The sequence below is a fragment of the Ascaphus truei genome, chromosome 5 (assembly GCF_040206685.1).
Source record: "Ascaphus truei isolate aAscTru1 chromosome 5, aAscTru1.hap1, whole genome shotgun sequence".
NCBI classification, from domain to species: Eukaryota; Metazoa; Chordata; class Amphibia; order Anura; family Ascaphidae; genus Ascaphus; species Ascaphus truei.
In genome coordinates this window covers 101,628,334-101,648,877 of record NC_134487.1, presented here as the reverse complement: position 1 = coordinate 101,648,877, position 20,544 = coordinate 101,628,334, and the positions used below count along the sequence as shown (strand labels likewise).

At 39.7% G+C, this 20,544-nt stretch overlaps 1 protein-coding gene across 1 annotated transcript in view; it reads left to right on the top strand.

The window, feature by feature from the left end:
* Positions 1–20,544, top strand: part of GNS (glucosamine (N-acetyl)-6-sulfatase) — a 31,797-nt gene that overhangs the window by 1,135 nt on the left and 10,118 nt on the right. The window contains exons 2-8 of the mRNA XM_075600347.1: positions 2,463–2,522; positions 4,341–4,544; positions 6,209–6,274; positions 8,604–8,702; positions 12,935–13,102; positions 15,981–16,063; positions 17,068–17,186. Of these exons, the coding sequence (XP_075456462.1) occupies positions 2,463–2,522; positions 4,341–4,544; positions 6,209–6,274; positions 8,604–8,702; positions 12,935–13,102; positions 15,981–16,063; positions 17,068–17,186 (799 nt within the window). The remainder of the gene's footprint in view (positions 1–2,462; positions 2,523–4,340; positions 4,545–6,208; positions 6,275–8,603; positions 8,703–12,934; positions 13,103–15,980; positions 16,064–17,067; positions 17,187–20,544) is intronic.

The window sequence follows — 20,544 nt, the reverse complement described above, 5'->3', positions numbered from 1 at the left end:
ATACCCCGGTTTAAGGACACTCACTTTAAGTACACTCGCGAGTAAGTACATATGCCCAATAGGCAAACGGCAGCTCACGCGTGCGCCTGTCAGCACGTCCTGAACACAAATACCGGCTCCCTATCTGTACCGAAGCTGTGCGCAAGCGGGTAGACTATAGAGCCTGTTACAAAAGCGTTATTTACATCAGTTATGCACGTATATGACGATTGCAGTACAGTACATGCATCGATAAGTGGGGAAAAGGTAGTGCTTCACTTTAAGTACATTTTCGCTTTACATACATGCTCCGGTCCCATTGCGTACGTTAATATGGGGTATACCTGTATAGTTTTACTAGGTTCTAAAAGCTATTTCCCTAATAATAACCTAGAATTTCTTGTAATCGTAAACACACCACCACTCTTTTTCAAGCCACTTTTACCACTGCCACTAACTCAAATATTTAACCATTATGATGCCGGAAGTCTGATATCACATGGTTGTGACCGCTTGACTGATACGTTCATTACATTTGATATGGTTACATAAGCCAAATGGGTTTATACCACCTCAAACCTGACTCTCCTTCCTTTATTTATTTTTTCTGACAGAAAATGGAGAAAAAATTAGACACTATAAACAGCAAATAAAAATACCACATGTTAATTTGCATGTCTCCGAGTGTATAAACCTGTCTTTCCCCTTATCGATAAGCACACAGTGCTTCCAATGCCTTTCTAATGCCTTTCACCTTTCCTGTCTTGCTTTCAAATACTTTCTGGGCAAGCTACCCGCATATCTGAACAAGCTCCTCACCCCTACCACTTGCAGCACTTATCATCTGAGATCTGACTCCAAAAGACTGTTCATGGTCCCAAGGCTCAACAAAGTATCCGGCCGCTCCTCCTTCTCTTACCGTGCACCCCAAAACTGGAACAACCTACCGGAGACTCTCACAGCCGCCACCAGTTTAAGTTCTTTCAAATCTAAGGCTGTCTCACATTTTAATCTGGTCTGTAACTGTTACATACACCTATAATATACATCTTCTCTAACTGTGCATGCAATGTATTGTATATAATGTATACCCTGTTCATTTATGTAACTATTTGTAACCATGTATTATTTGTCATATTAACTATGTCCAGGACATACTTGAAAACGAGAGGTAACTCTCAATGTATTACTTCCTGGTAAAACATTTTATAAATAAATAAATGCAGCCAGGGATTCTGGGTAATGACATACAAATCAGCACTCGGTGTGTCACTCTTATATACTTACCATTATAATATTGCATTTTGTCTGCCAAAAATCCCTTCAACTGCTTCATATAACCACGACCCAAATTGCCCAACTACACCGTCTGAGAGAAATCGGTGCAAAGTATATACAGTACTATGTGCCACTTTACAATACACTGGCACAACTTCAGAAAAACACAGATGTGACTAACTGATTAAGCTACTAGTGCAACTGCAGAAAATCCATTACTTTTTGTAAAGCGTTAAACCCTGAAGCAACAAGGTTTTTCTGTCTCCTTTCCAAAGGAGCTGTACTGAAATCAAGAGGCTTTAAATGAAAGAACTAGATATTAGAGGTGTGCCCAAATTCACCATTGTCTATGTTTTGCTCGAACTTTCCAAAAAGTTTGAAAATGCTCTAAAAGACAATTAAGAGACTGAGAGGTTCCCAAAAAAATGAATGGGAAATTGCGGGAAGGTTCGCCAATTTGGCTGAAAAGTTTGCCCATTAGTACATTCAATTTGGCTGAAAAGTTCGCCCATTGTACTCTCGTATGTACATATTTACCTTCGTGCACTCTACAATGTACTGTTTAAACTGTACCCTGCATGAATTACTCGATATAACATCACCGTGCATCCTGTAGGCCAGGGGTGCCCAATTCCAGTCCTCAGAACACATTCTCCCCCCTCCCCTAACAGGTCCTATATTAAGGCTATCCCAGCTTCAGCACAGGTGGCTCAATCAAAGGCTGAGCCACTGATTGAGCCAACTGTGCTGAAGCAGGGACATCCTTAACTTGACCTGTTGGGTGGTCTTGAGGGCTGGAGTTGGACACCACTTCTGTATGCCAAGTCTGTGCTATGTCACTTAAGGGCCACATGTTTTATTTTATTTGGCTTAGAGTAGTCTATATATTAAAAAAAAAAAAGTGTGTCCTTGCATTGAGATGCAGCCTGTGTTCTGATGGTATACATTCCCATATAGACTATATTTAACAAGGATGGTAAAAAATCAAGCATAAGTCTGTCAGCAACAAGAATTGCTGCGCGTTTGACCATTAACATTCATATATGTAGTGACTGTTCACATGTTTAGCTTGTTACGAAAATGTTTTGTGTTTTTGGATCCTCTGCCATTGTTTGTCTTCAGGGCAAATATCCTTGTGGCACACAATGAAAAGGGAACAGATACTATGTGTTCCTATAATCTATTCCTCTTTGTCTTTGTTGTAGACTCCGTTAAAGAAGATAAAGGAACTAATTGCAGATCACGGTATAACCTTTTCGAATGCAGTAAGTGTTTCCCCTCTTTATTTACATTATAATACGCAGGCAGCTCTTTGTTTTAATCTGCACTACTTAAAGGGTATTCAGCGCCCACATTTCACATACTAATTAAACTAGAGATCTGTCTTACTTCAAATACTTAAGAAAATAAAACATCTAAGCTAAAATATCTGTTCACTGGGTAAATGTCCAATTCACAAAAATATTAAACGTGTGATAATCTAATAAAATTACTGATATCCTTACTGTCTCCTCAGGTGTCAGGTATCTTTTGATGTATGATGGCATTTATGACCGCATTATGGAGCCTGAAGACGTTGAGATTTGTTACTAATCTGTGTAATTTGTGGAAGACGTTAAACCTGGCCGTACTCTCACTGCACACTGCACCAGGACGGCAAGATGAACTAGTAACTAGCTGGTGGGGCTTGCAATGCCTCTCACTGCTCTCCATCCTCTCTCATGCTACCATTGTCATAAATCGCATCACACGTCAAAAATTACTTGACGGTTAAAAAGATTGAAGGATATTGCAAGTACATTTTAAGCAATATGGTATGACTAACTTCGTCTCATCCTAAATACCACTGTATCATTCTTAGGGGTCAGTGTTTGGGGATAAATGCGTATTGTTTTTTCTCATTCCTGCAGTTATTATTCTCTTGATATGATTCAACTGTGCATGTTACTATTTTGTTTCATGTTTGCTATATACGTGAATCTTGTGTCAAATAACATCCAATAAAGATTTATGGCAAGGAAAAATCAAAGTTGGCAACCTCCTGCTTTCTTGTAAAATAATAAATGGGAACATTTTGAATATTTTGCTGCTAGCATCTCTAACCGCGTCCTCCCTTAGAGAGGTCGACCTTACTAATTATTTACGTGCAATACGTTTAGAACACGTTGGTATTCCTTTTCATATCTTGTATACGAATAACTGCTGCAACATCTTTATTTCTACGCACAGCGCATAAACTGCTCCTGCAGTGGTTCCAAACGACTGGTCCATCCAATTATGTAAAGTCCTGCCTAAGCAGGTAGAGTTGTAACTCATAACTTTGCCTGGGTAAGCTCTGTGGATCTTAAATCCCTGCACTGATTTTTGTTGGGGAGGGAGAGCCTGTTAATATTAGGGAGCCAATGAAGCAGATAACAGAAATAAAACCTAATGACACCAGACAACTAAAAACCATGTGAAAGAAAAGTTGTATTGGATCATACACTTGCATGGTAAGAGGTATGGATTGTTATGTAATCTTTTATTTTTGTAGTAATTCAGGCAGAATCTTGGTCTAATGTTAGTGTTAGGAACATGTTTACATTATTTTGTTTTGTTTATCAGTTCAATGGATTTAAAACGGCAATACATGTTTCATTTTTTTTAATAGGATTGAAGCAGCGGGTCTTTGGAGCTGAACCCCATTAATTTCAGCTTCCAGTGATACTTGCCTCCGTATGTGTTGCCGGTATCTCTATGTAGTTTAAAGGTCCTTGTTCCGGGGCCAATTGGAAGCCGCAATGATGATGATGGCTTCTTATTGGCCTGGGGGACATTTAAACACAGCCATTCCGTTAGCCCCACACAATTTGCCTACCGAGATACTTACCTCCGTAGGATGCCGGTATCTCGGGAAGCAGGGAGTCCCCAGAGCTGAAATTAACACAATTCAGCTCCAGAGACCCCCTGCTTCAACCCTGTAACAAATAATAACTGAAACCTGTATTTCTGTGTTGATGACACTCTCAAGGTTACGTTTCTTCTGACCGTAATGTTTTGCTTCAAGTTATTCCCTTGACACTCCTTTTACTCTCTTTCTCCAGTACGTTGGCAGCGCCCTGTGCTGCCCGAGCAGATCCAGTATCCTGACGGGACGGTATCCACATAATCACCACGTCGTCAACAACACTTTAGAGGGAAACTGCAGCAGTATAGCCTGGCAGAAGACACAGGAGCCATTCACTTTCCCAGTGCTCCTTCAGTCCTCGGGATACCAGACTTTCTTTGCTGGAAAGTATTTGAATGAGGTGCTGTGAAATCATTCTTTTGTATTCATTTATTGTTATATTTTGTTTCATTTTTTTTCACTTGTAAATCAAAATTATAACTCTTACTACTACAAAACTTGGTGTACGAATTCAAAGAAACATACACCTTCACCGCGGTGCCGTCGGGTCCAGATAGTCTGCAAGCTTTGCGCGCACACTGCGTGTAAAACCTAAGCCCTTATTTGATGGCTGGCTTGGTTTACCTAGTTAATCGCCTCGTGCATCACAAGTATTTCTGAAAATAATGTAAGGAGGGAAAACGAGACGAATGCGTCACACTGTGGTGATTTTACATTCCTGTGGGTCTTTTAAGACTATAAAATGAAAATAATAATAATTTTATCCCTTTATGATTCTACTGTATGAGCCATTTAATTTAACATGAATAACTGCATTTTGAACAGAGGTTAACATAAACACAGCCAATATGTGTTGATGAAGAGGCAATCAAAGCCTGTGTGTGTATATGTCTGTCTCCGGAGCTGAACCCCGTTAATTTAAACTCCGGGGCCCCCTGCTTCCTTCAAATACCTTCAAATTAGGTGCTGGTAGGCACTCTCCTCGGCTACCAGGGTTCACAATATGTCTGCTGTTTTTAAAGATCGCCAATGTGAAGCTGTGACACCATTGGTGCGGCTTCCTATTTGGCCCTGTGACACGGGAGCATTAAAATTTAAGGTCCTGCTTGCCCAGCCGGAGTGGCTACCGCCAGCTACGTTGAAGTCGCGTATCTTCGGAAGTAGGGGGTCTCTGGAGCTGAAGTTTGTGTGTGTGTGTTTGTGAAATCACCGGCTTGGATTGCTTCATAAATGGAGAGAAATGTACTCCACCCTCAACATTCTGAAGTGTGTGTGTGAGTGTGTGTGTGTGTTATTATTAGTCAGTTGACGGTAGATGGCCAAAGCAAACAACGCACATTTGAATGCTCCTAATGAAATATGTTGATCATTTCAACCGTAGGCTGTGTTACTTCGGCAGAAAAACCATTAACTCTTATGGGTTAATCAACCATAAATAGAATATTAATTGTGTGCTTTTATATATTTCTGAATGTAAGCTGCACAGTGAAAAAGTCAAATAATGTAAAAAAATACCAAACAAAATCTGGGCCCATATTTACCATACGCTGCTATTCCGTTAGACACCTGAATGGACTGTAATGTGTCTCCAGGATCCAAGATTGAGCTTGCACTGGAATAGTAGGAAGAAAATACTCCTTGAGAAAGTGCAGTCTATGCCTGAAACGCGTGGGAGGAGGTTCTCACATTCTCGTATAGTCCTGAGTGTTCCCTTCATGTAGTTTAATACATTTTTCCTGTTTTTAATCACCCTGGTGAGTCTCTGTCCCTCTCGAGTGGCTGCAGCATCAATCTCTTCCTTCTTCTACTGCACTGGAATAGTATTCTGCTTCTTAACCACTGTCTCTAACATTAGGACATGTCTTCTATCAGAGGATAACAACTTTCACATTGATTGAATAGAAGGCATCTCAGACTGCAAAGGAATACTATAATTTTTATAATGAACAATTCTGCGATAGTACCGATCGTGGCACTCTCGGACACAAATGTCCATTGACATTGAATAGAAGTTTACATGCTCTGCATACAGTCTTATGCTGACTTCTTTCCTGTTGTTCTCAGTATGGAGCGGAGGGTGCAGGTGGAATAAGTCATGTGCCTCCTGGCTGGAGTTACTGGTATGCTTTGGTGAGTAACACTGCAGAACTCTTTACAAGATCCCACGTTACAATGTTTTCTTTCAGTTGCTAATGAATAACATTTCCTGCTTGTAGTAGGCAATGTAGAGAAAGTGGCACAACGCTACTCACAAGTAAATTGATAGGGTATTCTCTCACTGGTGCCTAGGATTGCCAGGTGTCCAGTATTGAACCAGGCTGTGCTGTATTTGGACACACTGTCCAGTACAAAATGAGAGGTAATACTGGACATGTATGTGTCCGGTACTACCTCTTTGCATGTAGTTACCTGACTGGCTTGGGGGCCCTTGGGAATTCCCCGAGCAGGGAGAACAGGGCTGTTGCTAGAGGGCTGGGCAGCTTCCTTCATCCTGATTGGCTGCTGCTGGGTAATGCAGCCAATCAGGAGGAGGTGTCATGAGCCTGGGGGTGGGGCCAACGAAAGGAGGAAACGGCATGGAGCGGTGAGAGGTGTGTGTGTGTCAAATGCGTCGCACCTTTCACCATTGCATCCAGTAATTTTGGAGAAGCCACCTGGCAACCCTACTGGTGCCTGCCCTCTGTTAATCCTGGTGTCTCGTAGTAGTAGTAGTAGTAGTAGTAGTAGTAGTAGTAGTAGTAGTAGTTTTTTCTTTTTCTCTGTAAAAAGCTTGCTCTCTTTTAATCCATAAGCAGAGTAGTTACAAACATGTGACGTTTCAGGGTACAAGTGCCTCAGACCCTACACATTTCAGAGAGCACGTTTTAAACAGGATGTGTTTACATTGTGCTGTCATATTTGTGCTTCGTAAAGAGACCCAAAATGGGCCCACCGTGTAATCTGTGGCAGTGTACGGTCATGTCGCCTTGCAGGCTGCTTCAAGCACACTATTTGAATATCTTTAAAGCAGAAGTGAAACCGGCCTTGAAACCTTTCGGTGCATTTCAGAGTTTATGTAGCTGCCTGTGTTTATTATAAAGCTAATGCTCGCCTGGCAGCAGAGTGAGCAGATCATATCCTGGCCTAAAAACTGCAAGTGTGGGCAGATATGGGACTTGCAGAAATACAGCAACCCACTACCAAAACCACATGAGACTTCCATCTGTATCGGGCACATGATGCCATAAAGGTAGCCACGCCGAATTTCCAGTTGATGTTCTTTAAAGGGGCACTACTACGGACCATTTAAAAAAAAATAAAAATAGGGTTTGAAGCAGGGGGTCGCTGTAGCTGAACCATGTTCATTTCAGCTCTGGGGACCCCCTGCTTCCAGAGATACATACCTCCCATAGGGGGTGCCGTATCGCTCTGCTTTTTAAATGTCCCGCCTCATGTGGGCCAATAGGAAGCTGCAAGGGATGCCGTCACACCCTCCTATTGGATTGCCCCAAATAGATCGATGGGGGCTACTACCGGCACCCCTGTGGAGGTAAGTATCTCTGGAAGCAAGGGTTCCCCGGAGCTGCAATGAACTCCGTTAAGCTCTGGAGACCCCCTGCTTCAAACCCTATTTAAACAAAATGGTGCCTAGGCGTGTTCCTTTAACCACATGGAAATGTTTTCTCTTATATACCACCCCCCTTACCTGGCTGCTTTTTGTATGCTAACTCTTTCAGGTCTGCATGACCTTCTCCAGCACTGTAAGTGTTAAAGTCTGTCACATCTTTACAAGACAATTGACATTGAAAGAGCTAACTCGTTGTCACGATTTTTCTGCCATTTTTTTTCACGTACAACACCGTTCCTTTTTTTTATTACTTCTGACAATGTCTGTTAAACTGATGCTGAAAATGGCCAGGATTGCACGGCTCAAAAACTCAGCTGGACGGAAAACAGTAGTTTTCTATTTCTTTGAAACTACCCAGGTGTGCAATCCAAGCTTGCTCGGGCAGTTTTTACAACCCGTAGCTGAGCAGGTGGAATTTTCATTAGAGACCAGTTACTTGGAAGCGTATTTTAGAAGTGCACACGCTTCAAAGGTCTAGAAGATGACGCAGTTCAATTCACATAATAGAAAATGGACCCTTGTAACACGGGCATAATGTGTTATCCTGGATGTCTCCAAGTAAAAGATTTGCGAGTTAACTTTTCACCTCTGTTTTTTTTCTTATTGGGGCAAAACAAAGTGATTTCGCCGGTGTAAAAGAACTGTTATTTTTTAAAAATGTTTTATTGCATTGCTTTTGAATGCAACAGCTGTTGTGTATACCACCAATCAATTGTATCTGTAAATGATTAAACAACAAATGTTGTGCATTTCTGACAAATCACGATTTTGTTGTAATATTTGTGTATCGACATACTGCTTGCAAGTGTATGTATGGTTATTTTTTATGTTATGTCTGTTTTTTTTTTATAGGAAAAAAATTCCAAGTATTACAATTACACGCTTTCAGTGAATGGCAATGCACAGAAACACGGCGAAAACTACAGTCTCGATTATCTGACGGATGTTTTGGTGAGAAGTGTTGTGTATTTTTTTTTTGTTTGTTTTGTTTTGTTTTTTTCTCTTGGGTTGACTTTCAGGTCCTTCATCAAAACTAATTGGATCATGTACTGTAGCCACTGTGCTGGCATTGAGACCTGTTTAAACCATGAGGAGTTAACCTACAACTAAAAGTAATTGAAATATAAGCACCCCAATGCACATTAAAACACATTATAGGATTAGCCTGCCCTACATTCTTTACCTTAAATCCTGGCACTTTTGAGAAGCAGAAATAGGAGCCAGCCAATAAATAAAGCCGATTTTAATGCAAGATCTCTCTCTTCCCTCTATTCACGTCTCACCAGCAGTGATGCTGCCCTTGTCATTTTTTGTAAGTGCAGATAAACCACCAGAGTGTTTATTTCCTCAATGGGGGGGCCTATAATAGGACTGGACAGAGCTGTTCTGGGGCACCCCCTGGTTCAGATGATATATTAAAACAAACGGGGGAATGCTTTAGTAATAGCCATGAATTATTTATTATCAATATTTTGAATGCTGAATTCCTCCAATAGCCCCATTTTCTGTTTAAGACTAGTAGTCGGTCCTGCTTTAAAAAAAAAAATGTTTTTACTTTCGTTAAAATTGCAACAGTCTTCTTCACACTGTTACGGTCCCGCTTTATTGAGTAAGAAGAGTGTTGAGATACAGAGTTACTAAGTTTACTGTCGTTATAGGATCTGCAAACCTGTTCCTTAAAGTCACTTCCCCCCTACCCCCCCTTTTTTTTTAAAGACACCCGAGTTTTATTCTTGAATCCGTATTTCTGTGAAACCGAAAATATCAGTGTAAAAGCACACGTTTTGTCCATAGAGAGAAACACCAGTTTGTTGAATAAATCCTAGTTACATTTCAGAGTGTAGGAGACGCCTGGTGACGAGTGTTCTGCAACCTGATTCTACTGTAGGTATCGCGCAGGGGCACATTACCTGCTCCATGGCCATTGGGCAGAGAGGGTTTCATTTTTATCGTGTCTGTTGCCAATCAGTTTTCATTGGTACTTTAAAAAAAAAAAATTTAAACTTGTATTTTTAATTTTTTTTTACAAGTTATATTCTGGAAGGGATGGAAATGGGTTCAAAAGAAAAATAGGTGGGGGGGGGGGGGGTACATTTCCATATAAACTTTGTCTTCAGTACATCCATTTATACTTTTATACATACAATTGCATTTCGGCTTAATTCATATTACAGTCACACATTTTAGAGAGAAAATAAATAGTCTTTATCCATTTAGTTTCCCAGTAGATCATCCATGGTACCCATATCTTCAGATATCCTTCATATCTGTCCTGGATTAAACTTGTAAGCTTTTCCATTATCATTATATAGTGTGTTTTGTTTTTAACCTCTGCTATTGTCAGTGGGTCATTCTGCTTCCAATTTTTACATATAACTGCTTTAGCTGATGAAAGAATATGTACCATTAGTCTGTCTATGTTCCTCTCTATATCCTCTTGGTTTTAGGATTAATACTGTCTCCATATTTCATGGGTCGTCCAGTCCCATTATTCATTGGTACTTTTATAGGAATCCTGTGTGCCTCTTTCATATATTATTTGTTCCTTCTGCTTTTTTACTTATGGTGAGCATAATTACTCCCTGTCCCCCCCTCCTTTAAGATTTTTCTCCTCCCTTTTCTCAAACCTCTGCTTGTTATGATATTCGAAGTGTTAGGGGTATTATGACAGCTTTTGTATTTTCATTCAGTTCTCACACTTTTATTTTTTTTTTCTTTTAATTTTTCTTTTGTAAATCTCGAAGTTTGTATTAAAAATGAACATTGCAGTGAAAAAAAATACACACCTTGAAATTGAAACCGGAGACAAAAAGGGGCACTGAAAGTGATATACAGTATGGCAGTCTCTTTTTTTTATTTTTATCTATCAGAAGATTGCAGACAGGATAGAAAGTCATCAGGTAGACGCACAATACTTAGTCTCACAATACTCATGGCAAGATGATTGACAGGTAATTAGAAGTGATATCAACATGCATGAAGTATCCACCCACCCTCACCAAAGAAACACATGTAACCATGTTCTTACAGTCAGATCAAATGGTCACTGAAGGTTACTGTGGGAGTATTTCAGGGATTTGTTATATAATTGATATATTTACAGGAGGATTCGCCAGTGATTTCCCTCTACCTCACAGATTGATGCGGAAATTAAAAAATAACCTTTTATTGAATACAGTAAAATAATGTCAAGGAGAGAACGAATATGTTTAAAAACGTATTAAATCAATAGCTGCGACTGTGTGAGACACACACGAGACAGAGGCTAGCTGCAGGTTTGTCACACAAATCAGCACCACACAAAGTACAGTACTATACAATAAAAATAATTGTAATTTATAGGACCAACACTAAGAGTTTGCATACTCTCATAAATTGTATTATGACAGATCAGAAGCGGAGTCTCACCAAGACATTCTTCCCAATAGGAATTACTCCCAACAGGGAGTCATTCTGTTCCTGTTTTTATCAATACCTTTTATTCTTTACTTTCAAGACCTGGCAGGTACTTGAGTAGATACACAGGCACCAGTAAGAATTGTATAGTATCCAAGCCGATGGTGGGACTGCAGGAAATTCTGCTAAGTCTAGCCTCTACAATCAGATTGGTAGAAAGGCGTCACCATGACACCAGAATGCATAAAAGTCTGTGCTCTTGTCAAGTTCCGCACACCCCGAAAAGTTCTGATGAATGAAACGTGTGTCGGGTCTCAGTGGTGTCAGATAGTGTGACGTCACTAGCGCGACTGAGACGTCTCGGACGCTAGAACTAGAGTTACTTAGCTGCAGTGTGAATTATACAATATAGGGCATATCAGCACAAACATTATTTAGCCCAGCATTTCCACGGGCACCGAACAGTATTGCTATATAAGCGCAAAAAAGTATATAGTAACATTATACTCCTAAGTGTGGTGCCGATTTTGGAATTATAGCCACTGACCGCATACAGTGGTCTGTGATTAGTTATAAGAAAGTATGTCACTCAATTATATTGTTCCTTAAGGATCTTAGAATCGTCTGACCTCACTGGTTAAACTCTACACTTAATCACTTTATTGTTTCTTGTACGTATTTACACAGGTTTAGTTTTATTCACTCACCCGTTTTGATGATCCTAGACCTCTGCATTACCAGTGACCAACCTAGCCTCTGCCTCACACAGTCACAGCTATTGATTTAATCGTTCTCTCCTTGACATTATTTTACTCTATTCAATAAAGGTTGTTTTTTAATTTTCGCATCAATCTGTGTGGTAGTGCATCACTGGGGGATCCTCCTGTAAATATATCAGTTGTGACTCGTTCCCTGATAGCACCCCTGCAGTACCAGTAATAATTATTACTACTAGCGGAGCAGGCACTCTTCACTATTATACCATTTTGTTAAATAAAACAACACTCAAATGAACATTGTGTAAACTCGGCTAACTTAAATTAACTCTGATAGGGAAGTCGCTTTTTAGCAGTCTCTGCTGAACAGTCACTTTTATTTAATCGCCCACGATGAACAGAAGTCTGGGCACGCTGGGGATGTGACTTCTTTATATTTGTCATATGATTGTCACCATAAATGTACATTCCCCATTTAATGCATGTTCACAGATTTCTGTGCAATTACGACATAGTATTTAGCAGTCACTGCAACCCCCGTGCTTTGTCTGAAGGTACCCAACACTTCAGCTGTGCTTATTGCTGAATTTTTTTTCCCAGGAGTACAGTATATTATCAGTCTTTGCGCATATTGCACACACTGATCGTGCTCATTTGCATGTGATTTACCCAGAATCCCTGACTGCAGTGGAAGCATTGTATGCTAAGAGATAATGTGGGGAAAGCAGGGTTGCAGATGTGAATGTGCTCACAAGGGATATATTTATTTGTTGTACTGTACCTGTTTATTCAAACCCCATTATCACTGCAGTGCAGAATGGCCATTTTACTTTTGATGGGATTAAAAAATGAGAACTAATGACAAATGTACTTTTTCTTATTTATATTTTGTGAAGTTAATATTTGATTCTGTTAAAAAATGAGTTGCAGACCTGTAAAATAGATTGGGGGATAAACTGCGTACAAGATAAAGGTATGGCGTACGTCACCACAACCATTCTATCTCATTAATGTACTGAGTGAACAGTAAGTGGATGGGGCCTTTATTAATCAATACTATGTACTCAACAGGCCAATGTTTCCCTGGATTTCTTGGACTACAAATCAAACTATGAACCTTTCTTCATGATGATTTCCACTCCTGCCCCACACTCCCCGTGGACAGCAGCCCCTCAGTATGAGAAGAGCTTCCTTAATGTCAACGCTCCCAGGAACAGCAACTTCAATATTCATGGAAAGGTACTGCAGCTGTCTGCAGCAGATTGATGCGCTGCATTTCATTTACTTCTGATTGTTCTGCCGCTGAATTGTTTACGAGAAAACAAATGTGTTTAAAGTGCAAAAACAGCCTTGGTATGGAAGAATGGGTTTTTTTCCCCCTAAAGTGTGAAACTGGGCTCCCAATTCAAATACATCCACTTATGTAGACCAGTCCTCACTGTGAATAGGTTTATATAGCAGAGTAAACGCCACTTTTATAAAGTGTTACCCAAGATGTCATGTGGATAAATACCATTCATTGTTGGGTTGGAAATTTATTTGCCGTTTTATTAATCGAAATGGAACCTATGGAGTCTCTGGGATCTGTCCATACTAGCCAATATTCACCGATTTATGTGGGAGATTCCCTCATGATTCTTTGGTAACAGTATAATGTTTGTACTTTCTTCCTGATAAAAAAAGAAATACAAATGTGTTCTCATCCCAGTGCATAGGAATGCGAGCTGAAGGCATCTCCTACCAAACCTTGAAAAATTGTACATACCTGTAGTTGTGAATAATGATTAGAAGGGGAGGCAGGAGTGATGTTGGACATGGGCTGCAAAGAATGATTACTCTTCCATTTCAACTGTACAGTAGACTTGGGAACCTTCTCTTAGGAACAATAGTACAACCTCACCAGAATTTCTAAATAGAGAAATACTTTCATGAGACCAGTCCAAAAAAAAAAGTTCCCATTTTAATGCTGGTTCATTACTTTTCTGTTTGGGAGAAGTAATGATGTAAAGTGGTTTTTCCAAGATGTATAAAAGATTGCCATTGTGACTTTCTAAAAACTTTTATCTCAAGTCACCCATGATTACAGCAACGTTTCTGTTTTTGTTGCATTTTATCCCTGGGTTAGGTATAGCCTGTAACTGATGTGTAACTAAAGCAGTGTATGCAAGATAATCTGCCATACTTGCTATTATGATTTTTGCAATCAAACTCTGATATTGGGTTATGTCGTAGCCTTTAAAATCCCAAAGCTACACAATTAAGTCACACTTGTATTTAATTTATGTGGGCTGTCACTTTCTAAAGAGGTCACTGAGAAAGGTAGCAGAAGTATGTTAGTCATGTTACAAAATATATAGTAGAAAGCAGGAGCACAGACGAAATCCAGGAACAACAAATGTTCCAGGGCAACTCGGGTTCAATAAAGTACCGCTCAACCCCCTTATAACGCTGTGCATGGGGTCCAAAGAATCACATCGAGCTATAAGCAGATCGCGTTAGAAATAATGTACAATTGTATGCATTGTACAATAAAGTATTTAAGATGCCAATAATCATGTTGTAAAGTATTCATAAATACAACAATTTGGAGCCACGCTAGCATCGCGTTATAAGCGGATTCGCGTTGTAACGGGGTTGAGCTGTATATTTATTACAAAATCGGCTCACAATGGTTACCATACCACACATAGTGAGCTGATTTTGTAATAAAATATACTTTTTTTTTTTTTATTGAACCTGACGTTGCCCTGGAGCATTTGTTTTTCCTGGATTTTGGCTGTGCTGCTGTTTTCTATTATATCTCTTCTATCTACGAGGACTGCATGCCCTGGAGGGACTGGCTTGTCCTGGATCATCACTGGCAGGTAATGGGCAATAGCCCTGCAATATTTACCTTAAACCCGTGTTTGTTATGCATTCATCTATTCTCATGGGAAGAAATACATAGGGGCAACTATTGTGGTTGTCGGGTGGACACCACGAGGTCTATATTTCCCTGGGACTGTTTCCCACATGGATCCAGTTATTATGGACATTCTAATCGCACTCTGGGCATTTATTGAGCCTGCTTCAAAAGAATAAAGTATACATGTGTTTGTGAGCACCATTCTCATTCATCATGTTACAAAAGATCCATTTTTGTTTTCTAAGTATCCATTTTTATTGCATCTCTGAAGGTAATATTACTAATAGAAATATTTTACCTGCATGGCAATTTTTACAAACAGAAAAAAAAGAAAATGTCAGGCATTGCGCATCTTTATTATTGAGAAACCAATTTCTTGATTAATATTTTAATTTACACCACAACATGGGTAAAACATGTAAACAGATGTGTATTTAAACTTTTTTTTTTTAATTAAATTTTTTCCTTTTATATGTTTTTTTATTTATAAAAAATATTTTACCCAATAAAAATACATTTACCTCATTTTTTAAAGTATGTCCTGGGTACAAAATAAGTCAACAACAATATAGGTTGCCGTTACAAACCTGTTTTAATGTAGGAAACAGCCAAAATCTTGAAAGAACTTAGGCTGTTTTGAGAAGCCCGGTAAGTTGTTCCAGAAGTGGGGTGTTTGGCAAGAGAAGGAAGTGTAACCGTTCTTGCATCTTGGAGCCATAAGCAGGTTTCTGAAAGCTGATCTAAGGAGAGAAGTGACAACATATGCACAGTGTCTCTGGGCAGGGGTTGTATGTCTGTGGGCTTTGGAAGAGGTCCTATGTGCCAGGCGTACAGTAGTTGCAGGGTCCTCAATACTCCAAGGGAGGCTTACCACAGGTTGCGTTGTTCCTCCAAGTTGGTCATTATCCAAGACAACATTACAAATTGTAATATTAAAAAAAAAAAATAATGATTACAAAAACGTATTAAATTTTTTTTTTTAAGATGGCTATGATGTGACCCTACAATAAGACGACCATATTTTGCTGTTATAGTGCATCTTTTTGTTTTCTGATTACACAATCCCTGGATTATGACCGCATCATGGCAACAAATTGCTATATATGAGCATCAATGATGTTATTGTTTAAGCACAAGACCTGCTTTGTTTAAGATCAAACACCGTACACAAGAAAGCACACATGGATGCAATTGTTTTTGTTTGTTTTTTAGGACAAGCATTGGCTAATTAGACAAGCCAAGACACCGATGACAAATTCATCAATACAGTACTTAGACGATGCTTTTAGGAAAAGGTAAGGGGAAATACAGTGCAATGTGTGTCTCTACTATATGTGGTGGAGCCCGTTTCTTAGTTGTACAGTAGTAGTTCAATTATTGCACTTTTTTAAAATAATGTGCTGGGATTATCTAAGAAAAACGTGATATGCATTTTTTTTTTCCAACTGAAATACACAAACATTTTAGCATAATTGTATGTGTGACCATAGCAATATATTCTTAGAAAGCATGAAAGGAGGAAACGGTGAGATGATGTCTACACAACATCGGAATGGTCTTCTCTAGGACTTGAGACCATCTTTTGCAAATGTTAATCTTTGGATTTTTCACAAATGTCTACTGTTTTATATGTTTAAGTGCTAATAACAGCTTGCAATTTGGGAAGTTAGGGAAGATGTATGTATATACACACACTTAAACAATGGATTGGACTATTTTTTTTTTTGTCTGAAATTTGGTGATCACTGAAGGTTAGAGATTCTGTATGTAAAGATGATTAATATTAGTTGATAAAGCAACAAACAACCAATATCTGTGATTCATAATATACATGTGGCAAATATACCCCTGTTTTTATGTTTGTCAAAAATAAGGTGTTAAAATACTGTACCTTCTTAGAATTAAGATGCATATATACTGTATAGCATAGTTCAACAAAAGCTATCAGATCCTGCATAATAAAATGCATTGCCTAATTTAGGAGCTTATTTTGCAGTTCGGTAACATTATCCGGCAGTCTCTCCCTTGCAGTTATTGGAGGTTATTCATTGAATTGTGAAGGTGCCGATCAGAGCCATTGAATTAACTTGAGTAGGAGTTTTTATGCGATAGAGAAACAATCGGCACTATTGCAGTTTAATGAACAGTCGCCATTAACTAGGGAGGGGTGAGTAACCATCCTGGGGAAGCTGATTCTAGTATATAACTCTATCAATCACTGGCATCATCAAAAGGGTTAAATGTATAGTGTCTGGGCAACATATCATAAGACTACATACTGTTTTGGGTTCTCATGTAGGTGGCAAACATTATTGTCCGTTGATGACCTGGTAGAGAAACTTTTGAAGCGTCTGGAGGCCCGCAGTGAGCTGAATGACACATTTATCTTCTTCACATCTGACAATGGGTACCATACAGGTAAAACAAACAAAGTGCTTTCTTCCCCCCCCCCCCCCCCCCCCCCCGCTCCCTCCATAATGATTTGGTACTCAAAACATCTTGGCCAAACTCTAGTGCGTTCAAATGCCATTATAAGAAGCCGCAGGTGCTGGAATCGAATGGATGCAGCAAAATACTTTTTTAGTTTCAGTAACACAGAAGATAAGACAGACTGCAGTCTGCAGCTCTGAATACATGAACTTTAACACAATTTTCTTAATATTTCATATACTCTTAAAATTTGTGGACATTATTTCCATCAATTGCCAGGTTATATTCTTGTGCTAGTAAAAAATGATGGGTATGAAGTACCAATACTATTAACACTGAATACAGTAGTGCTTTCTCACCCCCCCACCCCCCCATTAGAGATTTTCTATAGAAATGTAATGTGATCATACACAATTTCTGAAGAGTTGTTTTTTTTTTTCCTGATAATTTGCTCGGTTTATCTTCTTGTTGATTTTCTGAGTTCATCTTCCTGGTACTGAACAAAGCTATTTGTTTTCATGACTGTTTTCTTAATAGAAGCATTTCATGCTCTCATTCCGATCACACACCTGTTTACACAGAAGTCATTTTTAAGCCGTCTTTCTGTGTTCAACATATTGTCGCTGTATTGCGAGTGTATGTATGCACATGGTTTTGTTATGTTTTTCTGAGTTATGGCTTTCTTGGCCTTCATTTGAAAAGTTGCTTTGCATACAAAGCTATGAAACACATTTTAAAAGTGGCAGCAAATGTGTTACATGGCTAAGTGCTTTCAATTTGATGCTCTCAACCTGCTCTTAGATTACACGTACTTCCCAAAAACAGTAATTGTCTCTTGATACCCGTCCATATTCACTTCAGCCAGCTCTGCAGCGTCTTGCGTTTTTTTTTTATCAATAATAAAGGCTTAACACAAAATCGTAGTCCTGTACTGTTGAAATAACTATTATACGCTTATAGATATATATATATATAGATATATCTATCTATATCTCCAGCAAAGACTCCTTGCCACAGACTTTTTATGCGATTGTCCTAGCGACTTTTGTGAGTGAGCTGATTTTTCGTGTACCTTGTTTTGATTAAACCTAATTTTTACTGAATTACGCTATGGAGCCTGCGCTTTCCTTTTTTGATAGATATCCATCTCTGTATTGTCTGTATTGTGCTCCTCCACAGACTGCTTCAAATATTAATAATCATTCGGTTTGGAATGGCTCAACTTTTACATACTTGCCCTCCTGTACTCCACTGGATCTTGTCATAATTGCGTCCAAAATGATTTATTGCACAATATGTAGCACTTTTTGTTTTTTTTCCCTCCAGCCCACATGCAAAGGGGGTAAGGAGCTCTTGCAGTTCTCTGCACTGCTGCAGGGCACTGATTATTAAGAAAAAAACCAACCAAAAAAAAGCTCATGCTAGGACAAAGGCACAATTGTTAACTTTTTTTTTTTTTTAATCTGCTCATCCATGCGAGATACAAATTGCTTTTGAAAACAGATATATCACCTTACACCATAGTCGAAGTGGCATTTTTACAAAACGTATAACATTTTTCCAAAGACAATGATCTCGCATAAATTGGGTAATTTGTCAGAAAATCTGGAATTTGGTTCTTAAATGTCACTGCATTTGTAGAAAATGTATTATAATGCATTGTAATGGGGACTTGAAATACCAGTGTTACACAGTGGCTTTCAACAACCTTCTGAGTATACAAGTTAAAAAAATTCAAGTGGTTACCTTGGTTGTGTCGTCAAACCGAGGTATTGAAAGTACAGAGGAAGTGTAATTTTCTGTGCAGGAGTCATCACAGTGATTTGCCATTATCTCCGGAATTGCTACGTCAGCGGTGCTTAGAAACTCTCAGAAAACCGATATTTGTGCCCTTTGTCTTTGTTTCTTATGTGTTTCCTTGTTTTCCAATCGCTTTATGGCGAGTGCAGTATTATATATTCAAGGTCCACTGCATTTAGGGCTTAGGGATGTGGCCGTGCATACAGTATATAACAACCAAGAAGGATGTCTGCAGCCTGCCATCCCATGACCGGGACTTTTGAGATTAATACATATTTACTTGTCTGAAGCAGCGCAGTTACTTTAATATGACCCCGTCGCTGGTAGATGGGACTTTCATAGAATACCCCACATTGCGCAGCAATCCCATATGGCAGAGGAGGGATTTAAGAAGCTGTGTTATTAATTTATTGTTTTGAATAAGTAAGAACTAAATCCTGCTGAAAGTTTCCGTGGGCAGCCTCCCAGGCTCATACTTACGACATGGTGCTAAGCCGTAATGCACGTCATGACCCTTTGAAGTGAATGGACTTTAAGGGGTCTAACACTTAAGGCTGCGGCCAGGCAGGGAGGGAGCGAGAGTGCTGGCGCCACGTCCCTGCTCGGCCCAGAGATTTGTGGGTGTCTAAGTGTGTGCAGGGGGGGCTATTCGGGGGGCACGGCCATGACGTCACGGAGCTGGTTTGCCCTTATTGGGCGAACCACTCGTGACGCGCGACCGAGAGACAGATTCAAATTTGCTTGCTTCGGCAAGCAGCTAAGCGAGCATGTGCAGGCACTCGCTCACGCTGGCCACACAAATTGCTGCAATGTGTTTCTTCGCGGCCAGTGTGAGCGCGCCCGCTCAGCGTCACCCTGGCCTAACACTGCATAGTAAATATGGCACATCGTGTGTTATTTGTGAAGAATTACTTCAGAGTTGGTGTGAGCCACATGCTGCTTTTTTGCATCTCACATCTAGAGTAAGTAATGCGTTTAGGGATCCAACGTTTCTAAAGAAGTTTTGAGTTCTTAGACTTGCAGATACTAAGTCAGTGTTTTTTTTCACTAGGGTTCCTAGGAAACCTTGGGTTTCCCCGGGTGTCCCTAAAGGGTTCCCTGTAATCTTCAGGTCATTTGAAAATTGTACCAAATATAGAAGAATTTACAATGCATCCGATTTCAGACTCCCCAACCCTCTCTAATAGTATCTGAGATCAGATGCATGGTAAGAAACCCCAACCCTCTCTAATAGCATCTGATCTCAGACGCACCAATAGTGAGAGTTGGGGTTCCTTACACTGTATCTGATCTCAGACGCACTATTAGTGAGGGTTGGGGTTCCTTACACTGTATCTGATCTCAGACGCACTATTAGTGAGGGTTGGGGTTCCTTACACTGTATCTGATCTCAGACGCACTATTAGTGAGGGTTGGGGTTCCTTACACTGTATCTGATCTCAGACGCACTATTAGTGAGGGTTCGGGTTCCTTACCCTGCATCTGATCTTGGACGTGCCATTAGAGATGTGATTGGAAATGTACTAAGGTAGCATTCTGAAGAAGG